The sequence below is a fragment of the Haliotis cracherodii genome, unplaced genomic scaffold, assembly GCF_022045235.1.
Source record: "Haliotis cracherodii isolate W230 unplaced genomic scaffold, xgHalCrac1.p SCAF_24, whole genome shotgun sequence".
Taxonomy (NCBI): domain Eukaryota; kingdom Metazoa; phylum Mollusca; class Gastropoda; order Lepetellida; family Haliotidae; genus Haliotis; species Haliotis cracherodii.
In genome coordinates this window covers 1,887,753-1,913,494 of record NW_027266280.1, presented here as the reverse complement: position 1 = coordinate 1,913,494, position 25,742 = coordinate 1,887,753, and the positions used below count along the sequence as shown (strand labels likewise).

General features: G+C 42.1%; 1 protein-coding gene across 1 annotated transcript in view; it reads right to left on the bottom strand.

Moving 5' to 3' along the window:
• Positions 1 to 25,742, bottom strand: part of LOC139472517 (lissencephaly-1 homolog A-like) — a 56,717-nt gene that overhangs the window by 24,028 nt on the left and 6,947 nt on the right. Inside the window, exon 2 of the mRNA XM_071254992.1 lies at positions 20,841 to 20,968. Coding sequence (XP_071111093.1) covers positions 20,841 to 20,872 — 32 coding nt within the window. The 5' untranslated portion in view covers positions 20,873 to 20,968. The remainder of the gene's footprint in view (positions 1 to 20,840; positions 20,969 to 25,742) is intronic.

Sequence of the window (25,742 nt, the reverse complement as noted above, 5' to 3'; positions counted from 1 at the left end):
GTTATCCGCTCACTGACTTTGTTGATGCATGTCATCAATCCCAATTGAGTGGATCGATGCTCATGTTGTCAATCACTGGATTGTCTGGTCCAGACTCGATTACTTACAGACTGCTGTCATATAGTTGGAATATTGCTGAGTGTGGCGTTAAACAACAAACAAACAAAAGCAAGTCTAGCCAGTTCCATAAATCAACATCATGAAAATTTTCTTTTTAAATATTTGGAGAGAAATGTATTTGTGTAATAAAAGATTTCATAGACTGTTCGTCTATTCAGCTGTCTATAATAACAATACTACCAACACAGACAAACATAACTGGGCATTGAGGATGCTGACATATACGTATTTCAATGGTCAAGTTAGCACCTCGGCTTATCTACGGGGACGGCTTATCCGCGGTCATATACGGTCGTAAAATAGTTTCACCAACAAAACATGAATTAAAAGTTAGGGATTGCTATTGTAAAAAGTTACTCTTAAACATCTTTTCAACAAGTTTCAATAAGTGCGACATTCAGCATTTACCATGTCAGGAACTTAACAAGTTTAGCAGTTGTGTGCTAACTATATTTCACACATGATTGTATAATTTCCAGACATGGCCGACATTCCTGAGGGTCGTCTGTCACCAGCCAGTCATGTGAGTGATCCGGTGGCTGATAAGACGACTGACATCTCATATTTACATAAGATAGTCATAAAGCAGCCAGGTGAGGGACGCTGGACCGCGTCATCTGACTGCCGCTATCAGCTGACAGACATGAATAACTCCAGTTTCACCCATTCCATAAATCAGTACACTTCAAACAACATGTGTTGCTTATGATCTCAGCCCGACGGCTTGTTCAGTTAGAACTCCACAGCATTTCTGTCACCCGTAAAAGGATGAAAATAAACAGAATGATATTTCATACATATAAATTGTATAATATAAAAGGCACGCAATGTTTCAGTGTTGGTACTACTTCATCAGGTGAATGAAAACTTGTTTATTTACAGCACTTATTAATTAACAAAAGACACACTAAACTGCTGCTGTTCGATGTCTTTGTTTGTTTGTTGTTTAACGACACACACTCAGCAATATTCCAGATATTCACTGTCAGCATGTTGTAGCGCTGTGACAGTGCTAGGGAATGAACCAACAATGTAGCATTTTATCAGGGAACACGAGAATGTTAAACACTGCAATCAGGAACAGTACAGAATTATACCATTTTGAGTAATTAAAATTGGTTTAGACAAACCAGTGGCTGACATCATGAGCATCTTCTTAGTGTCAGGGTATCATGACACACAATCACACATTGTAACCACCTAGTTCCATATTAATTTCTAAACAGTCCATCGTGTAATCCATAATCACTGCAGTCTGTAAATAACCCAGACTGGACCAGGCAAACCAGTGATTGACATAATGGGCCATTTCCATGCCGACAGGGTGATATGGCAAGCTATCAAGCAAGTAGCTGAGCCTGACCACCAGATCCCATTAGTTGCCCATTAGGACAAGCACCAGAGGAGTGTTGGGGCCTATTGCAGCTCGAGTCCCAGAGGGCTGTTCCACAAAGCGATCATAGCGCTGAGGTGTTTGTAACTCCCCTACTTTAACATAGACTTATGACTGTCGTAGTACTACAATTGCTTTGTGGAACTGGGCCCTGGGCCATTGTCCAAATGACCAACTCCTTACCTAAGCGAAAACCTTAAGGTGTGTCCAAAAACATATATATTTTTGTACAAACATCCAAATAACATGATACAGACACAGAAAGTGACAAACAGAAGAAAAGTTTCAACTAACACATAATACTCGGTTATTTCTTAAAGCAATTTCAAAACAGCAATGCCATTAAAAAGTTTAATTCATCAAAAAAGTAAATGCACTGGAAATGTGATCTTGAGAGATTTTGCTTCCAGAATGTTCAAGAAAATAATTGTTCCACCAAGCATGCCAAGTGGATAATTTATTTCCATAAGAGCAAATGCCGTGACTAAATAACATCAACATGAGTTCTTCCACAAACAGTAACATGAGCTGGGAACCAACACTGGTGCAGTACATCACTGAGCTTGGCAGACAGACCAACACTTCCTGATTCCTCAACCAGAGGTCAGTGTGAACTCTACCCCGGTCAGTGGGGAACCCTACCCTGGTCAGTGGGGAACCCTACCCCAGTCAGTGCCCACATCTACAGATAAGATCATACACAAGATATCAAGCATTAACAAAGCAAGACGACTACTCAGGGTTATTCATGGTTCGAATTGCGGATGGGAACTAGAATTTGTACTTTTGTACGAAGCGTATTTTCCAAATGTAACATATTACATTTGACCTCTTCCTAAAAGGCATTGTCTAGTCATGTGGTTATTCTGGCAGTAAAATCCATGATCACAGAAGGGACACAACTCTGCATAGGCTTTGATTGCCTCTGTAACAATGTATTGTATGGTACAGCAAAGGAGGGAAACAATAAATAGCAATTCAGCATATTGACAACTGTGAATTTAAAGGTGTTGGCTGATAGGGCACAGAAAAGGCTCGGGAATATCATGTCATTAAAAAGTACCACAACACGAGCTTGTTATCCAAAAATTACCTCGGCATCAAAGAACATATTTCGAACACTTCCCGTTGAGCATGTGCTTGAACACATGGTCCCAACCAGAATGGCAGCATCTGTGTGATGTGCCTTGATAAACACATGGTGGGTACTCCCGGGCAGCAGATGGTCCGAACTGACCACCAAATACCAACAACAGCTGGGGATGCAAATATGTTCAGATCAGACCATCGATTACTGGTTATTACTGGTTCGTTCCAATCATGTATGTATGTATGTATGTATGTATGTATGTATGTATGTATGTATGTATGTATGTATGTATGTATGTATGTATGTATGTATGTATGTATGTACGTACGAGCAGTAGAAATTAACATTTTTAGTCCACATTCCTTATAAATGATAATATATAGCAAACCCCTTAAAAATTGCACAATTCTGCTAGTTCCAATGATACCTTAACCATTGGGCAGTTTGGCAAGGCCTACAGGACTAGTGCCAATTTCTAATGCTGATGTATGTATGGACGTATGTCTGTCTGTCTGTATGCATGGGTGAGTAGGGACGTGACGAGGGAACGCTTTAACCACTAGGCTACCCCACCTGCCTATCATGATTAAATACAATGTTCAAAAAGTCAAACAATCTTTTTCAGTAATGGACATAATCAGACTAATTGACTGTTAAACTAGAGCTTGTTCATACTCTATCATGAATAAATAAATATATACAACCTTGCACTAGGCCACCTTCTATATCACATGACCAGTGTCCCTACAAAGCATTAAGGACACACATCATTGACAATATTGTGACAGGGAATGGATCAATCATTGACTACAACCTCACTGTGTTCCAGGATGGGCTACTGCACCATCTACTCCCCGTCTTCAAATCGGGCATGCAGTGGTGAGTGAGTGAGTGAGTGAGTGAGTTGGGTTTAACGCCGCTTTTAAACAGTATTCCAGTTATATCGTGGCATGTCAGCTTAATGTGGGAGGAAAGCACCAAGTGATGCAGGTCTCAGACGTTTACCACTTCAGTGAAACCCACGAGTACGGGTATGATGCTGACAAACCTAGAAACATAATTGGGGCGAACCGGGATTTGAACTCACAATCATAGGTTTCTGGCGTGCCCAAGGGACGCAACTCTGCACAGCGAATCGCAGCGCCTTAGACGACTGGGCCATCCATGCCCCCCGGGGCATGCAGTAAATACTGAATATCACTGCTGGTGTACAATCTGTCATGGTTGCTTTGAAAGTAACTGCTCATCGACAATAAGTAGTAGAACCAAACATGCAGACACACAACATGAAGTGGTATTGAACAGTAGGAAAATATGGCCATGCAGCCAGATTGACATGTCTCCCCATAGTAACAAACCCAGATGATCACTGTCTACATCACTAAACAGTGTTCAAATTTAACACAAGTCCACTAGTTGGAGACTATTAAAATGCATGAAGAACTAGTGACCTTTCCTTGTCAACTACCACCACATTCATTTTGAGGAAACACTGCAGCAGACTTGTGAAAATACAAATAAATTTCAAAGCTTTGAGTGTCTGAATGTGTGATGTATAATGAAAGACCCTCTTGAGTGAGGCTCCCTTGATCTGCAAGAACCCCAGCTTGCTGGACTGAGCCTGAGTATAAGGCTAGTAGATCACATCAACACTATACTACATAGTGACACCAGTTTGTTCTCCTTCCCTTACCACCAACATCTCAGGTACACAACAATTAGTCAGGTTAACAAGTCTGATATATGACAAGCTTCTTTTATCTCCATCCTTCTAGCTGCTACAGCCATCTGGCAGTTTCCTGGAGTGTGTGGGCGTGGGCGGCACATGGTCGACACTGTATGACTCAACACAGGGTCCAGGCAGTGGAATACAGTACTATATCACACAGCACCTTGCAGGGTCCAGGCAGTGGAATACAGTACTATATCACACAGCACCTTGCAGGGTCCAACCAGTGGAATACAGTACTATATCACACAGCACCTTGCAGGGTCCAGGCAGCCAGTGGAATACAGTACTATATCACACAGCACCTTGCAGGGTCCAGGCAGCCAGTGGAATACAGTACTATATCACACAGCACCTTGCAGGGTCCAGCCAGCCAGTGGAATACAGTACTATATCACACAGCTCCTTGCAGGGTCCAGCCAGCCAGTGGAACACAGCACTATATCACACAGCACCTTGCAGGGTCCAGGCAGCCAGTGGAATACAGTAGTATATCACATAGCACCTTGCAGGGTTCAGGCACAGCCAGTGGAACACAGCACTAAATCACACAGCACCTTGCAGGGTCCAGCCAGCCAGTGGGAATATAGTACTCTATCACATAGCACAGTGACGTAATCGGTTACACAAATAGCCTCCCCCCCGCCCCCCCCCCCCCAAGAGACTGACCCAAAATCACTTTGTGCACCAGCACTTGTTTCTATTTATAGATAAAATTAACCAGAAAAAAACATTAACTGAGTTTGTTGTTAGACTCCACTTAGTTATGTTACAGCAAACTATCAGATAATGAATTTTCATGTCTTTTTTCCCCTCATCGATGTCAGAAGAGATGCTATTATCTGTTTGATCTGATTGCCAATAATGGTGGAGTAGATAACATAAGGTGTCACACTAATGCATGTTTGCCACACTGGTTCAGTTGACCAGCTACTTTCCTGTCTGGCGGAAACTGTGCAGTGTCTCTCAAGTGTAGCTTCATCTGCCATCTGCTTACTGGCAACTGAGGAAGTGGAAACTACAACAACAACCTGTGTCACCCCATTCTCACCCCATTGTCTAATGACACTACATCATTTGTATAACTCCACACTCAGCAATCATCCAGCTATATGACAGTGGCTTGCAAATTATCTGTCTGGATCAGAGAAACCAGTGACTGATATCATGAACTATGCCTAGGGAACATGGACACTTGGTCTAACCCTGAATCCCCACGGGATAACTTCACTGTATGCTGCCAGGCTGAGGGGAAATATTGACCGTAACATACAGCAAGTCGTCAAGTATTCATATGTACAACATCCGCCTCAATAATATCATATCCCTACGTCATTGTGTTAATGTTTGTTTGTTTGTTGTTTAACGCAACAATCAGCAATAATCCAGCTATATGACGGTGGTCTGTAAATAATCAAGTCTGGACTAGACAATCCAGTGATTGACAACATGCGCATCGATCCATGCAATAAGGATACAATGACATGCATCAACCAAGTCAGTGAGCCTGACCACCTGATCCTGTTAGTAGCCTCTTATGACAAGCATAGTCGACTTTTATGGCAAGCATGGGTTGCTGAAGATCTATTCTTACCTGGATCTTCATGGGTCATTTTTCAGCCATATCACTCAATCAGTCTTACACGGCCAGGCTAACCATGGCTGACGATCATAAAGTAACAGTCCCCACCGTTGGGGTAGAATAACACCATCAGCTGCACCCAGCAATATTCCAGTCTGGAAATAATCAAGTCTGGACCAGCCAATCCAGTGATAATGAGCAACAATCCACGTTGTCGGGGTATGATGACACGCACTCAAGCAAGCCATCAAGTCTGACCACCCGGTCCATTTGGTTGCTTCCTACAATCAGCACAGGTTGCTGAGGACGTATTCTTACCCAGAATCCCCATGGGTTAGATACCCTGAAGGGAAGCGAACAGGAAGAGTGTGATTACAATCTAAAGCATGTGCAGGGGTGCTACCCAGCGGTCTCTCACACCACTGAAACTTCACAGTGAAGCAAGTAATCAACCCTTCAAATAACCACAGAAAATCACTACAAGATGCTAATTACTTGGCCCATTCCTATACTCAAAGCCTTCATCTACTGGAGCTGACGCTCAATTCCTAGACAGAGTGCCGATGCTGCCTGTAAGCTCATGAATGTTTAAGGTGCCAGGACGTGTTCAGGAACAGGAACAGGAATACCCATTATTGATCCGAACTAATTCTAGTCTCTACACACTCCTGGAACCCTTCTGCTGAGTAACCCAGCCAGTATCAATGTCCGCTGGGACAGACTGATGGCCTTTCCAATTATCTAGCAGATGATAGGGCCGCAATGGGGGAAAGGTGGGATAGATCGAGTAAACACACATTGTAATGGTCAGTTGAGCCTGTTTGCTGGCTAATTTCTCCCAGGTATCTACTGGAACACGCCCTCAAGCGTTAAGTGTCTCCGCTAGGGGTAGAGAGGGCGCCATCACTGTAACAACTCTGGGTGTGAAACAAATTTGTTCAGATAGACACATACTGTGTTTTGTTTGTTAAGCACCGCACCCACACTATTCCTGCTATATGACAGTGGTCTGTAAATAATCAAATCTGAACCAGACAATTCAGTGATTGACTTCATGAGCATTGATCCACGCAATTCGGATATGATGACATGCATCAACCAAGTCAGCGAGCCTGACCACCCAATCCCGTTTGTCGCCTCTTACGACAAGCATAGTCGCCTTTTACGGCAAGCATGGGTTGCTGAGGACCTATTTTTTACCGGTCCACACTGTATGTAATAAGGTGTAATGATTCATGTGACGATGAAATTTTGCAACACTTGAGAAGAACCAAATGACTCCTGAATGACTGTTGTCAATGGGATGCTGAGACTAGTTTCTCATGTTAGCAATGCTAAAGCACACAACATAAAACAGGTATTTTTCCCATACATTTTTCAGCCGAATTTGAAGTTGAATATTTGAAGACACTATTATTGCCATATGACACCCACTATGTCTGCTGTATGACACCCACTGTGTCTGCTGTATGACACCCACTGTCTGCTGTATGACACCCACTATGTCTGCTGTATGACACCCACTATGTCTGCTGTATGACACCCACTGTCTGCTGTATGACACCCACTGTCTGCTGTATGACACCCACTATGTCTGCTGTATGACACCCACTATGTCTGCTGTATGACACCCACTGTGTCTGCTGTATGACACCCACTGTGTCTGCTGTATGACACCCACTATGTCTGCTGCATGACACCCACTATGTCTGCTGTATGACACCCACTGTGTCTGCTGTATGACACCCACTGTCTGCTGTATGACACCCACTATGTCTGCTGTATGACACCCACTGTGTCTGCTGTATGACACCCACTGTCTGCTGTATGACACCCACTGTCTGCTGTATGACACCCACTATGTCTGCTGTATGACACCCACTATGTCTGCTGTATGACACCCACTATGTCTGCTGCACGACACCCACTATGTCTGCTGTATGACACCCACTGTTTGCTGTATGACACCCACTATGTCTGCTGTATGACACCCACTATGTCTGCTGTATGACACCCACTATGTCTGCTGCACGACACCCACTATGTCCGCTGTATGACACCCATTGTCTGCTGTATGACACCCACTGTCTGCTGTATGACACCCACTGTGTGCTGTATGACACCCACTATGTCTACTGTATGACACCCGCTGTCTGCTGTATGACACCCACTGTCTGCTGTATGACACCCACTATGTCTGCTGTATGACACCCGCTGTCTGCTGTATGACACCCACTGTCTACTGTATGACACCCACTGTCTACTGTATGACACCCACTATGTCTGCTGTATGACACCCACTGTCTGCTGTAACACCCACTATGCCTACCACAAAGATCATAGCTAGTAATGCTCCAGACCTGACAGATTGACAGCTGTAAGATACTTTGTCCAATGTCAAGGCATCAGTCTTATTTCTGCACAGGTAACATGCCTCCATCATTGTTTCCCGAGATAGCTACAAACGATCAATGCCCTGTGTCAGGATGGTATCTAATCCGGGAGAAAATGGATCTTGTAGGTATGATGAACACAGTGTTTGATCAATGTCGGACAAAGTCACCACAAAGGTGATTCTTCGCAAACTTCCTGACAGACCCAGCGATCATTATACCGAGCCAGTGAGACTCCGCCACATCTGCATCAACACACACCAGCTGGATGGTCACAATCAGTGTCCCAGAATCAGATTGGCGTTCAGCAACATCAATTATTAACCTCCATCTACATCCTAACAGACAGAGGTGGGAGGACCTGCTCAGTCTCCAGAACTCCTATCTTGTCTGACAGCTTCCAACTCCGTGGTCAACATTGCCCCTACGGTTAATCTTAGGCAAGCAAACTGAGATCCCTGGCTAGGTGTGACTAGGGCATCAGTGGTAGAGATCCCTGGCTAGGCGTGACTAGGGCATCAGTGGTAGAGATCCTGGCTAGGTATGACTAGGGAATCAGTGGTAGAGATCCCTGGCTAGGCGTGACTAGGGCATCAGTGGTAGATATCCCTGGCTAGGTGTGACTAGGGCATCAGTGGTAGAGATCCCTGGCTAGGCATGACTAGGGCATCAGTGGTAGAGATCCCTGGCTAGGTGTGACTAGGGAATCAGTGGTAGAGATCCCTGGCTAGGCCTGACTATGCCATCAGTGGTAGAGATCCCTGGCTAGGCGTGACTAGGGCATCAGTGGTACTGGTAGAGATCCCGGCTAGGTATGACTAGGGCATCAGTGGTAGAGATCCCGGCTAGGTATGACTAGGGGTACAGATCCCTGGCTAGGTATAACTAGGGCATCAGTGGTAGAGATCCCTGGCTAGGCGTGACTAGGGCATCAGTGGTAGAGATCCCGGCTAGGCATGACTAGGGCATCAGTGGTAGAGATCCCGGCTAGGTATGACTAGGGCATCAGTGGTAGAGATCCCGGCTAGGTATGACTAGGGAATCAGTGGTAGAGATCCCGGCTAGGTATGACTAGGGAATCAGTGTTAGAGATCTTGGCTAGGCGTGACTATGGCATCAGTGGTAGAGATCCCTGGCTAGGCGTGACTATGGCATCAGTGGTAGAGATCTTGGCTAGGCGTGACTATGGCATCAGTGGTAGAGATCCCTGGCTAGGCGTGACTATGGCATCAGTGGTAGAGATCCCTGGCTAGGTGTGACTATGGCATCAGTGGTAGAGATCCCTGGCTAGGCGTGACTATGGCATCAGTGCGAGTGATCGAGGTCTCTGTGACACAGCTTCCTCCTACAGATCAATACTGTTCTGATAACACACTCTCTAATGTGACTAGCAAACATGAAGCCTTGTACGGCAAATGGCAGATTAGCTGCCACCAGTGCTGATCTCAGTCTGCTTACGTCAGCAGAGTTCTTCATTTGCATCGTAAGGACCGTCATGGAGGTGGCAGTATCGTGTTGCATTCCAAGACAGTGGAACAAACATAAACTACTTCTGACTTCTTTGAAACTAAACTCTTCAAATACATGATTGGATCGTTCACATTCAAATAACCTAAGCACGATCAGCTAGATAAGCACATTGAAAATCTGGTTGACTTGAATTTAAATACACCGGAGCAAGAAATGTCAGCTTGCCCTTCAGAAGTTTCCTGTTCGAATCCTTTGGGCATGTCATGCATGACATCACATGCAAGACCTTAACCAACAGGTCTCTATTCAAAAATAAGTGCAGGGTTTTACACAATACACATATGTACGTCCAGTACACACAAACGTTGAGATTGGACACAGATAAAGAATATACTTTATTGTAGCTGCACCACCATCTTCTTGTGGTGCAGCGGTGGAAACTAACACTTTTTGTCTACTAGTCTTTATAATGATAACATATAGCAAAACCCTTAAAAATGACAAATTTCCACGAGTCCTTATGATACCTTAACCATTGGGCAGTTTGGCAAGGACTAGTGCCAATTTCTAACGCTACCCTTGCCATATCAAGCCCTATTTTCTTGGCTTGATCATGGCGCAACCTCACGTAGATCACAAGTTGTGCCCCTTGTAATGAAAACGCGATATCCAATCAGATCACTGTTCTTATCTGGTACAGCTTCACAAAGATGGTGACTACCAAAGACAATGACATAGTCGATCAGATAATAAAGACATCTGCAATTTCATCCCTGACAGACAAACACAGTTGAAGTGCTTAAAAGATGAAAAAAAAAATATATTTGCGTACACAAGGACAGGTAACGGAAAAAGATTTTCAAATGAATATGTACCCGTCTTGTTTTCGAGAATGACTGTTCTCATCAGCATACAAGCACAGGACTTGGCGAGGTGATTTAAAACTTGAAGAGATTCTAGAAAATACTTGTTTTCGCGTAATTGTTGAAAGAACTTTAGCTATGGCAGCGGCCATGTTTTCGGAACCCGAATGTTGATTTGTGAAACGTTCTCTTATTGGACTATCAATATGTCCTATAGTCCAATCAATTAGCACAGGAAAGTGGGCCTATTGTAGTAAGGGTGGAAACTAGACCTTGATAAATGGGCTGACGGACACTCTTGCCTCGGGAAGATGTTGCAGTGCATTAACAGCAGTTATGGGTGTCTGTCATTTCATCCATCATCAGAACCACTGTCCACATGATCACTGATTCATTCCAGGCTAGTATAAGTAATTATCACAGCTTACAGTACACTTCACCATTTCCTTACATTGCAGGACCCTCATATTGCCTGTAAGAACCCTTAATATTCATTATTGGGGGTCTCCTGGACCGAACTGTAAAGTCACGGTAAAACCCTGAAGGCAAATGGTTTCTTTTTGGAGTGAATGGATGTTGTTCTCAACAGATAATATTACTACTTAACAGTGCAATTAAGCAATCGGAGCAGACAACTTCATCCCTGATATCCAAATAGAGCTCATCCTCGATTATCCAGAGTATGACATCTCCACTTTACTATATACCCTGGACCACTAAGCTTTGAGTCCTATTAAACAGCATGCCACAATTATCCGTCCAATCAAATTACTGCAATGAGCAAGAGAAATTAGCAGCAATGAAGTGGTGACATCACTTCTGAAATACAGCAGCGATAGAAACCAACAGTCTAAGCCAAATGGTCCTTATCATGATAACATGTAGCAAAACCCTTAAAAAGGGCCAATTTCTACTTTTCCTTTGGATACATTAACTCCTGGGCAGTTTGACTAATGCTGTACAGCAATGCTGGTGAATGGGTCCAGGTATCCATCGTGACAGAATGGTGACATGACTCTAGATAATCGAGGATCAGGAGTGCCCCCCTGCACTTCTTGCACCCAGCAGCCATGATGACACCCAATGCCCACCGACTGACTGTAGGTCGCACAGGATGCCTGGGGTGCATGGAGCCTTTTCTGCCCCTGAATCATTAGGGGGCAATATTTACGAATATACAAGTGTAAGGCAAATCTGTGGAGGGACTATATTCATCCCTGTAAGGAGACCGGCTATAATGTTTATTAAACTACCTAATGCTAATATATCCTCCACATTACACTAGGGATCTTCTTGAGGACAATAACACTTGCAGAATTCTCATAAATCAAATTATATCTGACGGAAACCTGTGCTGACTGCAATGGGACTTGTCACATCTCAGCTAAGTTGTCATAAAATATACATTACCGTCACACATGACAACTTGATAACCCTCCAGAGGTTGGCATAGTCACAAAATGTCTCCTCCCCTCCGATGCCGTGAGCCGTGAGATTGAGTGACATGCAGTCAGCCTTTGTCGTAGTGTCAGGCCACATAGAGATCTATGTATATTGATGGCAGTATTACCTCCACAGTATTGGAGCCCACCGTGATCAGTGTGAACATGGGATATATACACTGACCACATGACCAGTGGGTGGGCAGTATTGTCTTATATTGCCTGAGAATCTTGTGATTTAACTGGGGGGACTGTAGTTATTAATTTCAATACTGAACACACTTACTCACTTTTGGCAATAAATGTTGCCTTGGAAGAGTTATGATAAATCTATGTTTCTCTCCACACACCTGCGGTATTTTACCCTATTTACACTGTTTAGCCCCGCATGTAACGAATATCAATATCTAGTATCACAGCAGGATGCCCAGGAAATAAAGCTCAGATACACTGATACATGTCCTACAGTAGACATTCTGTGGACTCGTGAAGACAGGGCGTTTTATTCTCCGACTTCATCTAATTTCTGTGAGTAGTTATAGCCAACTAGCCCCTCTAAAGTTTTCTCAAGTTTTAGACGAAATAAGAGTGTCCGTGTCTAACTATGCCAGTGGTAAGAGTGAGTGAGGGTTTTACTTTTTGCAATATTTGGGACAAAGATATTTTTTTTCTGTTTAATGCAGCACTCAGTAATATTCCAGCTATATGACTTGGTCTGTAAACAATCGAGTTCGGACCAGACAATCCAGTGATTGGCATCATGAGCATCGATCCATGCAATTGGGATTGATGACTTGCATCAACCAAGTCAGCAAGCCTGACCACCCGATCCCGTAAGTCGCCTCTTACGACAAGCATAGTCGCCTTTTACGGCAAGCATGGGTTGTTGAAGACTTATTCTCTACTCGGATCTTCACTGGGCTCCAGACAAAGACACGAGACTGCAAGAATGGGTTTGACACAATGAGTTGAGTTGAGTTGAGTTGAAGATTATCGCACTTAGTCTTATATACTGACGTGCATACCCACATACATGTGTGGGAGATACCATGCCACGGTTTAAAATGGTTACCCACTCAGACACAGTATACTGACGACCAGTCCCTGTTTTATCCCTCTAATCCTAAATGCCAGGCAGGGTCACAAGAACCATCTTTTAACACCTTTGGTAATGATGTGGCCGGCAATTGTACCAGCACCCTCCCGCTCTAGCCACTCGGCCATGGAGAAGTTGGAGAAGTAGGAACCAGTTTTGCTATCTGTGCAAGAAGAAAGATCTGCCCTGAACACTCCTTGTTACATCACACAGAGTCCCCCCCCACCCCCCCCCCCACACACACACACACACTGGAGGTAAGCCCCAAGTGATTCTATCTACTGAACAAGAGAGCAATCCCTATTCATAAATGTGTAAGCCATCAGCAGTACTTTCCCTGTCCTATTATTGCCAAGGTTCAGAGCTACAAGCACCCTATTGTTACTTCCTCATCCCAGTGAGACCTGCTGATTAATGAATCAACACTAGAGATCAACAAGCGTCTCAGTACCCCCGAACATCGCCAGCTTCAAGTCCTCCCGTGTACTGCTGCCATCAATGTTGCAGATGCTGACTAAACTCTCTGTGTTCGGAGACCAACACACTGAAGGCCGTCACAGACGCATCGGAAGCACCTAGCAGCCGCATATGATCAGGCATCGACGACTTCACGATCAATAAGCACCAGTCTCACGAGGGACACTCTCGGAACCAATGCTGCCATGAATTAGAGGGCTGAGCATGCAAGTCTGGTCGCTGAGTACCCAGATCAGTCCTGTACTAAACACACGTAGACACCTGTAGAAGTTGGCTGCATCGTGTCAACAGGGTGATGAGGTCAGGTAGCGTGACGCTCATCATAGTCAATCCATATTACTGTAATCAAACCTAATGCTATGTTATTAAGGAATGGAATGTGGAGGCCAGGCTTTGGGAAGTCATGGAAATAGATTTAATCACTTATCTTCATACTGTTGGAGATGAATACAGTCGGAGACATACATCGGGAAATGATGCACAATGTCGAAGGAATATGTTACATTTTCCATCACATTCATGTCTCGCACAAAGTAATCAATATATACACATAAACATATGCTTATCTGATGACTAATGTACTCGTGGGCCTTTTCAGTGCATGAGTGAGTGAGTGAGTGAGTGAGTCAGCTTTAATGCTTCTCTTAATAGTACCGCAGCAACCTCACACTTGAAGAGAAAGAGAAAGGTTTCCCACAAATCGTACTAGTTGATTTATGGAAGAGGGAAATAGGAAAGGTTTCCCACAAATCGTACTAGTTGATTTATGGAAGGGGGAAATAGGAATGGTTTTCCACACATCGTACTAGTTGATTTATGGAAGGGGAAATAGGAATGGGTGCTGTCTCTCCATCCTTCCATCCGTTGGTCTGCCATGTTTCGTTTCCGGAGCAGAACTCAAATACCATGAGAGATATCTTAACCAAACATGGCACATAGATAGGTCTAGTGGTGAACTGGTGCCTTTTGAGTGTTTGGGATTTTTGAAAAATTTACTCTTTTCAACTTTGACTGAAAATGGTGGTATTGGGGGGGGGGGGGGGGGAGATATGAATATTTCATGCTTGTTGTATATATTACCGTCAACATCTTTCTCAGGAAGCATTATCATTTCCAAACTGTCCCACTCTTCTACAATGTGATGTCCCCTACCGATGCCCTGATTAGTTGCGTTAATTAGATAAGTAATGAGCTAAGTAATAAGAGGAGTTGTGAGGCAGGAAAGCAGCGACAGGCAATCAATGAATTGGGCTTCACCTACTTTCACAAGGAAAAGAATCATTTTTCAAAACTGGATGGGTATTGGAATCTGAAGCGTGTTGTGATACATAACAGATGTACTGGATATGTATCACGATACATTGTATAACTTTTACATTCAAATCATCCATCCAGGGAAATCCTCAGCTGCTTCGGATCTTTTTCATCATGAACAACTTTCCACGTGGAGACAGTAATCCTGGCCATGTTGGGGTCCCAGATGTTTGCTGATAGCAGGAAATTCTACAAATGCACCTAAAGGAAGTAACAATGAACCTACTAAGATCTTCTCCAGAAACTTTGCAATTTGGAATTAGAGGTACATGTTGCAGGTATTGCTGAGTTTATGACTGATAACATGATGAAAAATGATATTTGAAATCAACTGATATATCGACCATTAAAAATATTGTGATACATATCCTTGAAAGACAGAACCATGATTCACTGGAATGTCGCTGATACTGTGCACCTATATCAAACCTTACTGCGGCCACTATCAGATTAAAATGACATATTACCTTAGAACATAAATGGCCAGGTTTCAGAAAAAAAAGGTTAGTGGAGCTATATCGCTCAGAAAAAGGGGTAATTTGTTTTTGCGAGGGGTCAGTGACATGGCAAGATGATCAAACATGTCACACATCTATAGGATACTGCTTACCATGGTCTACCATAGATAATTCTCTCATGTTTTAAGCATTCAGTTGCCATGGTTACATGCCAGACTGTCAATGATTGAAACTGGTATCCTACATAAATCATGCATGGTCAGTTTCCTGTTGAGCAGACCAAAGGCGACTACTCATCTTCTTCTAACTCACTCGCTTCAACAGGTTCAATCCGTGAAAATCCGTGAAAATACATGTATGTATGTATGTATGTATGTATGAGCGGTAGAAATTAACATTTTTAGTCCACATTCCTTATAAATGATAACATAATGCAAACCCCTTAAAAATGGCAAATTTCTACTAGTCCTTACGATACCTTAACCATTGGGCAGTTTGGCAAGGACTATAGGACTAGTGCCAATTTCTAACGCTGAATATTAGTTTAATGTCCCAAACCCCTACCACAATCAAGCTTTTATCAGCATTTCTCCTGCTCCAGCATATCATCAGCTCTACAGGTATTAATTACCATTTCTCTAACACAGAACCATGAGATATGAGTCTTATAACATTCTTGGGGACTAACCCACCATAGCAGGATACAGTCAAGCTAGCGGTACAACACAGTTACTCCACCTAGTCTGCAGTGAATTAATGATGTATGCTGGTTGGCTGGCCAGCATCTGTATCGGGAATACCACATCAATGACTCATCATTGTGGTCACTGATATGACTGGCCTAGTGTACCAGACAACACAACTGATATTATACAACGGTTACCACACCAATATCACGGCCATGGGAATGCACAATACTTTGTTATTATGGCATTTCATTGTCTTCAGAGTATTTTCCCCCTTTCAAAACAAACTGCATTAAATAAATTAAATGAGCATTGAAAGTTACTTTCAGAAACAAACAACCAGTGCATATTCACATAATTTAATAAAGGTTTGCATTATAGTAATGACAGTTTTACATAGATGACTCGCAGTTTACAGCGGATCACACTAACACTGAATCTATACTACTCCACTTTTGATAGGGGTATCTTCATCTGTCCATGATACACTTGATTCAAATAATGTCAAGTGTATATTTAAACAGAAAGGCATATCTGATTATCCCTATCAAAAGTTGAGTAGCATACCAGTCTCCTGTACAGTGTTTCCATCAGGAACAGGGTCGGATAGGTTCATGAATGGTTGGTTGGTGGATTCCTGCATAATAACTACAAACCACAGTGTACAACCCAAGCAGCACAATGCCCTGACAACTTCAAACACTAGACGAACTGTACATCTAGTCTATAAAATCATATATATAATACAATATCCTTCTTGACTCTAATAATAAAATATTTTTTTCCCCTTTTTCCTATGCTGATTTCATATGTGGAATAGAGCTAGCTAGGGCTGGCTAGACTTGCTTTTGTATGCGCTTCTAGATTTATTTTTTCATAAAATAAATATATTCCACAGTCATGGTGCAGGATAATTCAAACACAGGTAGGTAGGGATACTGTATTGCATGTCCCTATTCAAGAAAGGACTCAATGGAAAAATTACATATCACATAATGATTACTTCTACCATGTAACTGCGATGTCATGTGTGAATAAATAGACAGCCCTACGAGGCAGCTGGGAGTTCCGTATCAACATGAGCATGTATGTAGGCCCTACCATGGAAGGACACATTATAAAATCATGACTTCTGTATGTATTTTAAATCAATAAAACAAATCACTGAGCACAGATTTGGGTAGTTATTCGGTTTCTGCAAACTGCATTATGTATCTGTTTATAGCAACAACATCATACCCACAAAACAAAGTGAAAACTGAATTTTGGGTGAACAATAAATTCATAAATTGACACATGCTAAGCAAAATAATGAACTTAACAGAAGTAACACTGCATAAATACCAAATAGCCAAGCAAAACATCCAGCGTAAGGAATTGGCACTAGCCCTTACCAAACTGCCCAATAGTTTTGTTTGTTTGTTTGTTGTTTAACGCTGCACTAAGCAATATTCAAGCTACATGACGGTGGTCTGTAAATAATTCGAGTCTGGACTAGACAATCCAGTGATTGACATCATGAGCATCGATCCATGAAATTGGGAGCTTAACAGTTAAGGTATCCTAAGGACTAGTAGTTAAGGTATCATAAGGACCCAAAGAAATTTCCCATTTTTAAGGGTTTTGCTGTTTAGTGGATTAGTGGACTACAAATATTAGTTTCTACTGCTGACAGTGGAACAGTCAAAAATAGAAACATCACTATCCTCCTCTATTGTCAAGGCAAGAGTCGGATATTACAGTTTTTGCACAAATGGTATGCGGTCACGCCCCCATGCGCCCCTGTCACTCAAGCGTGGCAGCGTAAATCAAGGGTGCCAGCTATTCAATTAGATGATGAGAGCACCTGTCTGGGGCATGTTCAAGTCGTTATCCTGAAGCCCATCACTTGGTCCTGCAGATGTCCTGCAGAGGCAGATAAGGTCAGAGACGGAAGCACACATCCAGCTGACTGAACATATTCACCTTCCTCCTCTCAGTCGACCAAACTCCACATGTGCTTACTATACATGCAGAAAAACATTTAAGTCTGGACAGTAGTGTTGACCTAAGTAATTTATTTCACTGTAGAGTTGCTTTATGGATTGCCGATTTAATAGTGCTAGCCCACAGAGATACCATGCTGCAGTTTAACTTTAATACCCTACTCAGACACCAAATACTGCCCCCAAGCCGACCAGTCATTGTATTAGTCCCTTCATGCCGAGTGCCAGGCAGGGTAACAACAAGTACCATCTTTTGGATTTTTGGCGTGACTTGGCTGCGAATAGAAACCTTGACTTCCTCTCTGAGGGCAGACACCCTACCACAGAGGCAGTCGACTTGAATAAAAAGCACTTACAAAATGAACATGGCTTCAATGCCTGTTGATGCTGCAAAATTTTCCACAAAGATATATGTTTTAGTTGTAAAGCATAGCACAACACCAAATGAAAGTTTTTCTTACTGTGTGGATACAAATGAAGGATAAATGGTTTCCATGCACAACTTTCATTTCTCATTCATCTTTCATGACACGATCTACTGCTTCTTCGTCATTTGACAATTCGTGCATAATTTACGTATAAACCCATCTTTAATTATTTGATGTCAGAGAAGAATACTCTAAGCTGTCTCACGCTCCCTGAACCATATTACTTTCCCTTCCGCCTAGCCCAGTAAAGGCATATCCCTAAAAGAAGCAAGTATCTATTTTCAACAGGTTCAGGAACATCCCATATCACTGGGCATTCTTTTCAATAAAAATCAAGTTGTTTGTTTCAAAATTAAATATTTTCAGAGACTAATCGCTAGTCTAAAGAACACTGCTGCACTTCTCTCTAAAGTTCCCCCCTAGCACTGACAAAACCATCTGCTGTAATCCATCCTGTGAATTACGATCACTGTACACCACAACCTTGAAACTAAAGGGTTCAATCTCTCCTGTCTCTGGTCGACTGATCTGTTTTACAAATGATTACACTGCACAATTCTCTCATCAGCTTGAAGAAAGAATGTTTGTAGTTTCAGCTCTGTCACTGTACACAAAGAAGACAGATTTGATTAGAACTGTGGTGTGGTGAACCAGGTGCACTTCCTGAAGAACAGCACCACCAGTTCTGAAGAAATGCTCCCCATCACAGCTGAACACATTATCTATCTGCAGACAGGTGCTTGTTCAACAAAGTTCTTGTGACCTACTTACTTCCTCAATAACCAGGACAATGTAATGTTTACATTATGAAACTAATATGTAATATCTCAATATATAATGTACATTTTGTATATCTACCTTTTATGTCTAGAGTTATATTTATTCCCAAATGTAGCTAGTTTGTACCCTGCCCTACAAGGGTGTTCTGTACAATAACAAATTCTTGATTCTCATAATTTAATAACTATAGTAACACTGACAGGTGCTTGTTCAATATGATTGGTTTCATAAATCTCATTAAGCATAAGCAACAACACTTTATCTACATAACTTGTTTTGATTTGGAGATCATTCGGGAAAAAATCAGATTTGGCATTGGTAAAAGAGAAGAAGAAAAAAGCATGTTTGGCCAGCTTGCAAAGTATAGTTTTTGTGGAGAGAAATACACTGTCTAAAAAGGATTTCAAAGACTATGCCAGTCAGAGTCTACTAGGTGCCTGAACAAGCTGAACTCCTCAGTGAGGTCAATCATTCGAAACTCCTCAACACAACTTAGCAACAGTTATCTAACAAGCAGTTCTGGTGTGAAAACCACAAATCCTCTCAGTTCACCATGAACACAGATCATATGAGATCCTTGCCTACAATTGGCCTGGAGCCATTTGCCCCTTGCAAAAGGTCACCCTTCAAGTACGTGGAAAAATGTTATTTTTATTTGTTTGCAAGTGTGTTATCATTATCAAGCAAGTGCTGAGACTATGAGGCTGTGTATTTTACGCTAAAAGACCTTCACTGAATGCTATGTACTATTGACCACAGTATGTGTTAGTCTGGAGTCAATGATGGATGTTATGTAAGTCTCCAGGTTTCAACCCAGTTACACAACACATACCAAACTTGCATAGCACCTAGATCTATCTGCAAGTTGCTCACTGGCGTCTGAACAACGGTTTCATGAAGAATAGAAATAGGAATAAAATGTACAGATACTTTAACATGTTTAATGATGTGGACTTCCATGTATAGGCAATATCAGCCAGAGGCCACAGTGTTAGTGATTGGCACTAGCAGTGGTATAAACTGACGTTTTTAGTCCACTAGTCCTTATAATGATAACATATAGCAAAACTCTTAAAAATGGCAATTTTCTACTGGTCCTTATGATACCTTACTATTGAACAGTTTGGCAAGGATTATGACTAGTGTCAATATCTAACACTATACTAGTCCTGTAGCCCTTGCCATACTGCCCAATAGTTAGGGTATCATAAGGACTAAGAGGAATTTACAATTTTTAAGGGTTTTGCTGTATGCTATCATCATAGGGCCAGTCAAATAAAAATGTTAGTTAATACCTGTACCAGTCCACTACCTGTATTGTGATTGAGGACGGCTGTGACCGCTCATATCACACAGGCCTGAATTACGACACCTTTCAAAATAAAATAGAATTTCTTCTTGCCCCCAGGCATGTCAGGACACATTAGAAGAACAGACTCGGACTGGCATTGTGCATGACTGCTTTTCTTGTGTATTAACTAGATATGTTTGTTTTGATGTGACACCACCACACTCAGTATACTGGTATACTTACAGCTCATCTTTCTGCCTTTGTGATAAAACCATTTTGAATCCTTTTATGCGAGAACCTCTATATTTATTGTTGACTTGTTCTTGACTTTGGGGTGATGCGCTTCGTAAGCTAGTCCATGCTTACTTCATCTGAAACAAGCAAAAGCACCATCTTTGAACACACTTAAGGTAAGAAAACATGCAAAAACTTAAAATAGACTTGGTGATGCAGACTTCTGAAAACTGCCAGTAAAACTTCATGGACACAAAATCCAATCTCTGAATGCGGCCACTGTCGAGAGTGAGTGGGTGAGTGTGGTTTAACGCCACTGTGAACAGGATCATCGCAGGTCAGCTTGATGTGGGAGGAAAGTCTATGTGATGAAGGTCTTAGATGTCAACCTTTTGGGTGAAACCCACAAGCAAGGGTCTGGTGCTGACAAACCTGGATCCATGAGAGTAAATCTGAGATACGAACCCACGGTCATAGAAATAGCCGCGCCCGAGACAACTAGGTCACCCTTCCCCTCAACATCACCGAGGACAGCAGTTACGTAATGCCAATTTTACTACAGTATCCAGGTGAGGTGAAATGGGGTTTATCGTCGCCTCCAAGATTATTGCACTTACATAGCGACATGCATGTGTGTGTGTGTGTGTGTGTGTGTGTGTGTGTGTGTGTGTGTGTGTGTGTGTGTGTGTGTGTGTGTGTGTGTGTGTGTGTGTGTGTGGATGCTTGTACTAGTCCGGACTAATTCCGATTTACAGTGCTAGCTCACTGAGATACCATGCCGCAGTTTAACATGAATACCCCACTCAGACACAGCATACTGACTCCGAGCCGACCAGTCCTTGTTTTAGCCCCTTAATGCCGAGCGCCAGACAGGGTAACAACAAGTACCATCTTTTAACGTCTTTTGGTATGACGAGGTCGGGGATCGAACCCCGGACCTTCGCACTCCAGGCGGACGCTCTACCATTAGACCACGGAGGCGGTTCAGTGTCAAGGCCAACCAATGGGAGTCACTGATGCATTGCAGTTCACTCAAAGATACAATACACAATCAACTTCATCCCGTATTAAATTCTTCATTTACAGGGTTGTGATGAAAGCCAACCTTAGATGAGAACTGAATTTCTGCCCGATTTTCTTCGAGCTGGATCTCAGTTTGATCCTTTGACTTGACTTTTAAGAAAGAAATTCTATATTTCACCCAACTGGCAACATGGACAATCATGAAGATATATCTGAAGTATATATATATATGTTTTCATGATCAAAGCGTTTTGAGTCTACAATTCCGAACTTGCTATTTCTATTTTCAGGAGATTTAATGTTGACAAACAGACATTTCATCTTTTATTTTGTATTAGTTGGTTATAATGAAAAACAAAAAAAAACTTCATAAGATAATGATGATAATTGATTAGGTTTTTTGTGGGTTTTTTTAGAATATAGATCTCAACATGTATTATTTACAATTTTTTACAAACAGTGATGATAAAATCCCAATGCCCAAATGTTTTATAGTGTCAAAGTAATTTTTTTTGTTTTCCTATTTCAGGATCTATTTGTCGGTCAGTCTTAAAAACCATCCAAACATTAATAATAGTAATTCCTTTGTTTACCCGGAGAGCACAGCTTGTCCTGAAGTGGATCATGTGATGGTCCTGCCTTGAAATAACATCCACATGACAAATGTATTGTGATACATGTTGATACTATTGATATATATAATGAACCAGCATCAGCAACAAAAGGAAGGCAATTTAGGTACCACCATCAGCACAGCCTAAGTTAGTCTGTCATACAGACCCTGAAACAAATATATCCAATACAGCCCATGCAAGTCTATAATAGTGGGCAAGTCTAGATTACAGAGGTATCAAAAAGTACTGAAAATGAAGATAGTCTCTGGGCTCCTTTTTATTATATTTTATAGATGTAATTTAACAGCTGTTTTTTTTCCTGTAAATATGTTCATTTCAGAGACTAGATGTTAGTCTAAGCCTAAGTACATTAGCCATGCTAGCAGAACAACACGTTCTGCAGCAGCAATAGTAGTGTTCAGGTGTCACTTCTAAAATCATCCCCAATCATCACTGAAGAAAGCAACCAAAATATTTTGGCACAGATAATATCAAATATTTTTACAAACACCATTGTGAAAACGTTTGCTACATGACTGGTTCAATTCAATCACTGTTAAAAGTCAAGGGTGGTCCTGAGGCCAGTGAGGCCAGTGAGTGAGTGAGTGAGGCCAGTGAGTGAGTGAGTGAGTGAGTGAGTGAGTGAGTGAGGTTTAATGTTGCTTTTAGCAATATTCCAGCAATATCACAGCAGGGGACACCAGAAATGGGCTTCACACATTGTACCCATCTGGGGAATCAACCCTTGGTCTTTGGTGTGACAAGCAAACACTTTAACCACTAGGCTTCCCTACTGCCTCTGAGGCCCTTGTCTGAGGTGTGATTCTAAATCTCTCTAACTTCTAAACTCGGGGGTTATGACAAGGATCTGCATTTTTTCATGGTTAATTTCCAGCACTGCTAATCATGACTGATCATAAGAAATCCTAACACAGTACAACCCATGATAGCTGGATAGTATTTTACTGAAGATTAATTGAATGTCTGCCGATTGGATGATGTTGGCACTAACTAATCATGCTAACTGCGACAACCCAACAAACCAGTGGTCAAAAGAATGAACATCAATCCATGATTGGTTTGTTGGTTTGTTTTTAATGCTGCACTCAGCAATATTCCAGCTATATGACGGTGGTCTGTAAATAATCGAATCTGGACCAGACAATCCAGTGATTGATATCACGAGCATCGATCCACGCAATTGGGATTGATGACATGCATCAACCAAGTCAGCGAGCCTGACCACCCAATTCTGTTAGTCTCCTTTTACGACAAGCATAGACACCTTTTACGTATCATCAATCCATGAGGTTCAACGACACAATTAGCATGTAGACAGGTTCTTCCTGTTCTGGGAGTGTCCATACAAACCAGCCATTGTGACCGGTCAATCACCATCTCAGTCAGCCGTTATGACAGATATGAAATACCAACAGGGACAATGATATTAAAAAAGAAGAAGAAGATATTTAAGAGCTTACTAAATCTGAGCAGAATTTTACTGGACTTGGTTTCGGACAAGTGACTACTAAAGTAGCGGGCTGATGAAATACAAAAAGAAGAGAAGGATATACAAATCACTGTACTTATTTCAAACATGCTATTATTAAATTATAACTATTCACTGTCTTGCTTGGTCTTTTGACGTTAACAAATACCGTGTTATATCAATAGCGTGTACTTGATCACATGATCATGATAGACCACACACAGAGTATTCAGCCTAATCTAAGTTCCTGGATGATATTCATTCTCTTTTGTTCCAGACACTGAAGGCTAGAATCAGCTCTATATCCAGCCATCACACCACAATGGGACACCCCGCATCGTATCGACATCCACCAGAATACAAGCCGTACACAGGAAATAAGATCACTGACATGACCAGGTTATATCATACTGACATGCATTCAGAATCAATATTTTATTAATTTCTACTTTTAGAAAAAAAGTCATGTTTGCTAGTGCTAGGATGTAATACTGATCTTGAAAGGTTTCCATAGGGCGATATAGGTGTTATCACCCTTGGTGTGTATGTATTCATAAGGTACTCATGGATTATTCCATGTCTGCAAAACATGGACACAAATCTCTGAACACCAACTCAAGGAAACCAATGCCATACAGAAATTTCCCATAGCTTCAGTGGGCTAATGCCACATTATTCACAAAGTGTCCACGCACTGTTAGGAAGTGAAGACACTGACACACATTCACGACGCATAACTCTGACAGACCAAGAATCATTATCACTAGTCTGAGATTCAAACCAAGGACCTGCAAATCCTGGCACAGCTAAGGGACACAACTATGCATATTGAATTATGGTGCCTTTGTTCATAGTCTGCTTATGAATTCCTTGTAGAAAACTGGATCTGTATCATCAATAAAATATGATTTAACTTTCTAACCCTTTTACAGTAACGCTGGATATCACATTAGAATACCCCCTGACCACGTTTTACCAGTCTCTATCAGTACAGATTTACAGATAAAGCTTGGCAAGGAAGTGAATCAAGCAGTGGTAAGAACTACTAATATTACGAAACACAGTATCACTTGCAACCTCCTGGTCACACTGATATACCTTAACACAGTCGCGTGGCGCACAAGCGATCAACAGCATTAAACTCTTTCACTATATCCCCTACTGTGTCAGTTCTTAATACAAGCATTGTACCTCGACCGATGTTGGCTGTTTAATGCTACAGTCACCAATGCTCTAGCCATATCCTTTCAGTTTCTATAATAAGAGTCTGGACCAGACAAACCATTAGCTGATATTCTGCCATCAACCAAGTAGCCGAGTCTGATCAATGGGACTAGTCATGGACACGAGTCTGCTAGTCTGAGACTAGAGTGAGTGAGTGAGTAGGACTTGGGAGTTATATAACGGCGTGTCAGCTTGATGTGGGAGGAAAGCCCGAAGTGATGCAGGTCTCAGATGTTTACCATTTCGGTGAAACCCACGAGCACGGGTATGGTGCTGACAAACCTAGAAACATAATCGGGGCGAACCAGGACTCGAACCCACAATCATAGGTTTCTGGCGTGCCCAAGGGATGCAACTCTGCACAGCGAATTGCTGTGCTTTAGACGACTGGGCCAGTTGTGCCCCCTTCTGGGACTAGGGATCATCTCTATAAAATAGTTGTTTTATCCCAAATCTATGCATTTTGCATAAGCTACAAGTCCGATTCATTAAGACGCATCTTATGACATGCATAGGTTACTCCTACACGTTACCAAGGATATGTTCTAACCTGGAGACACA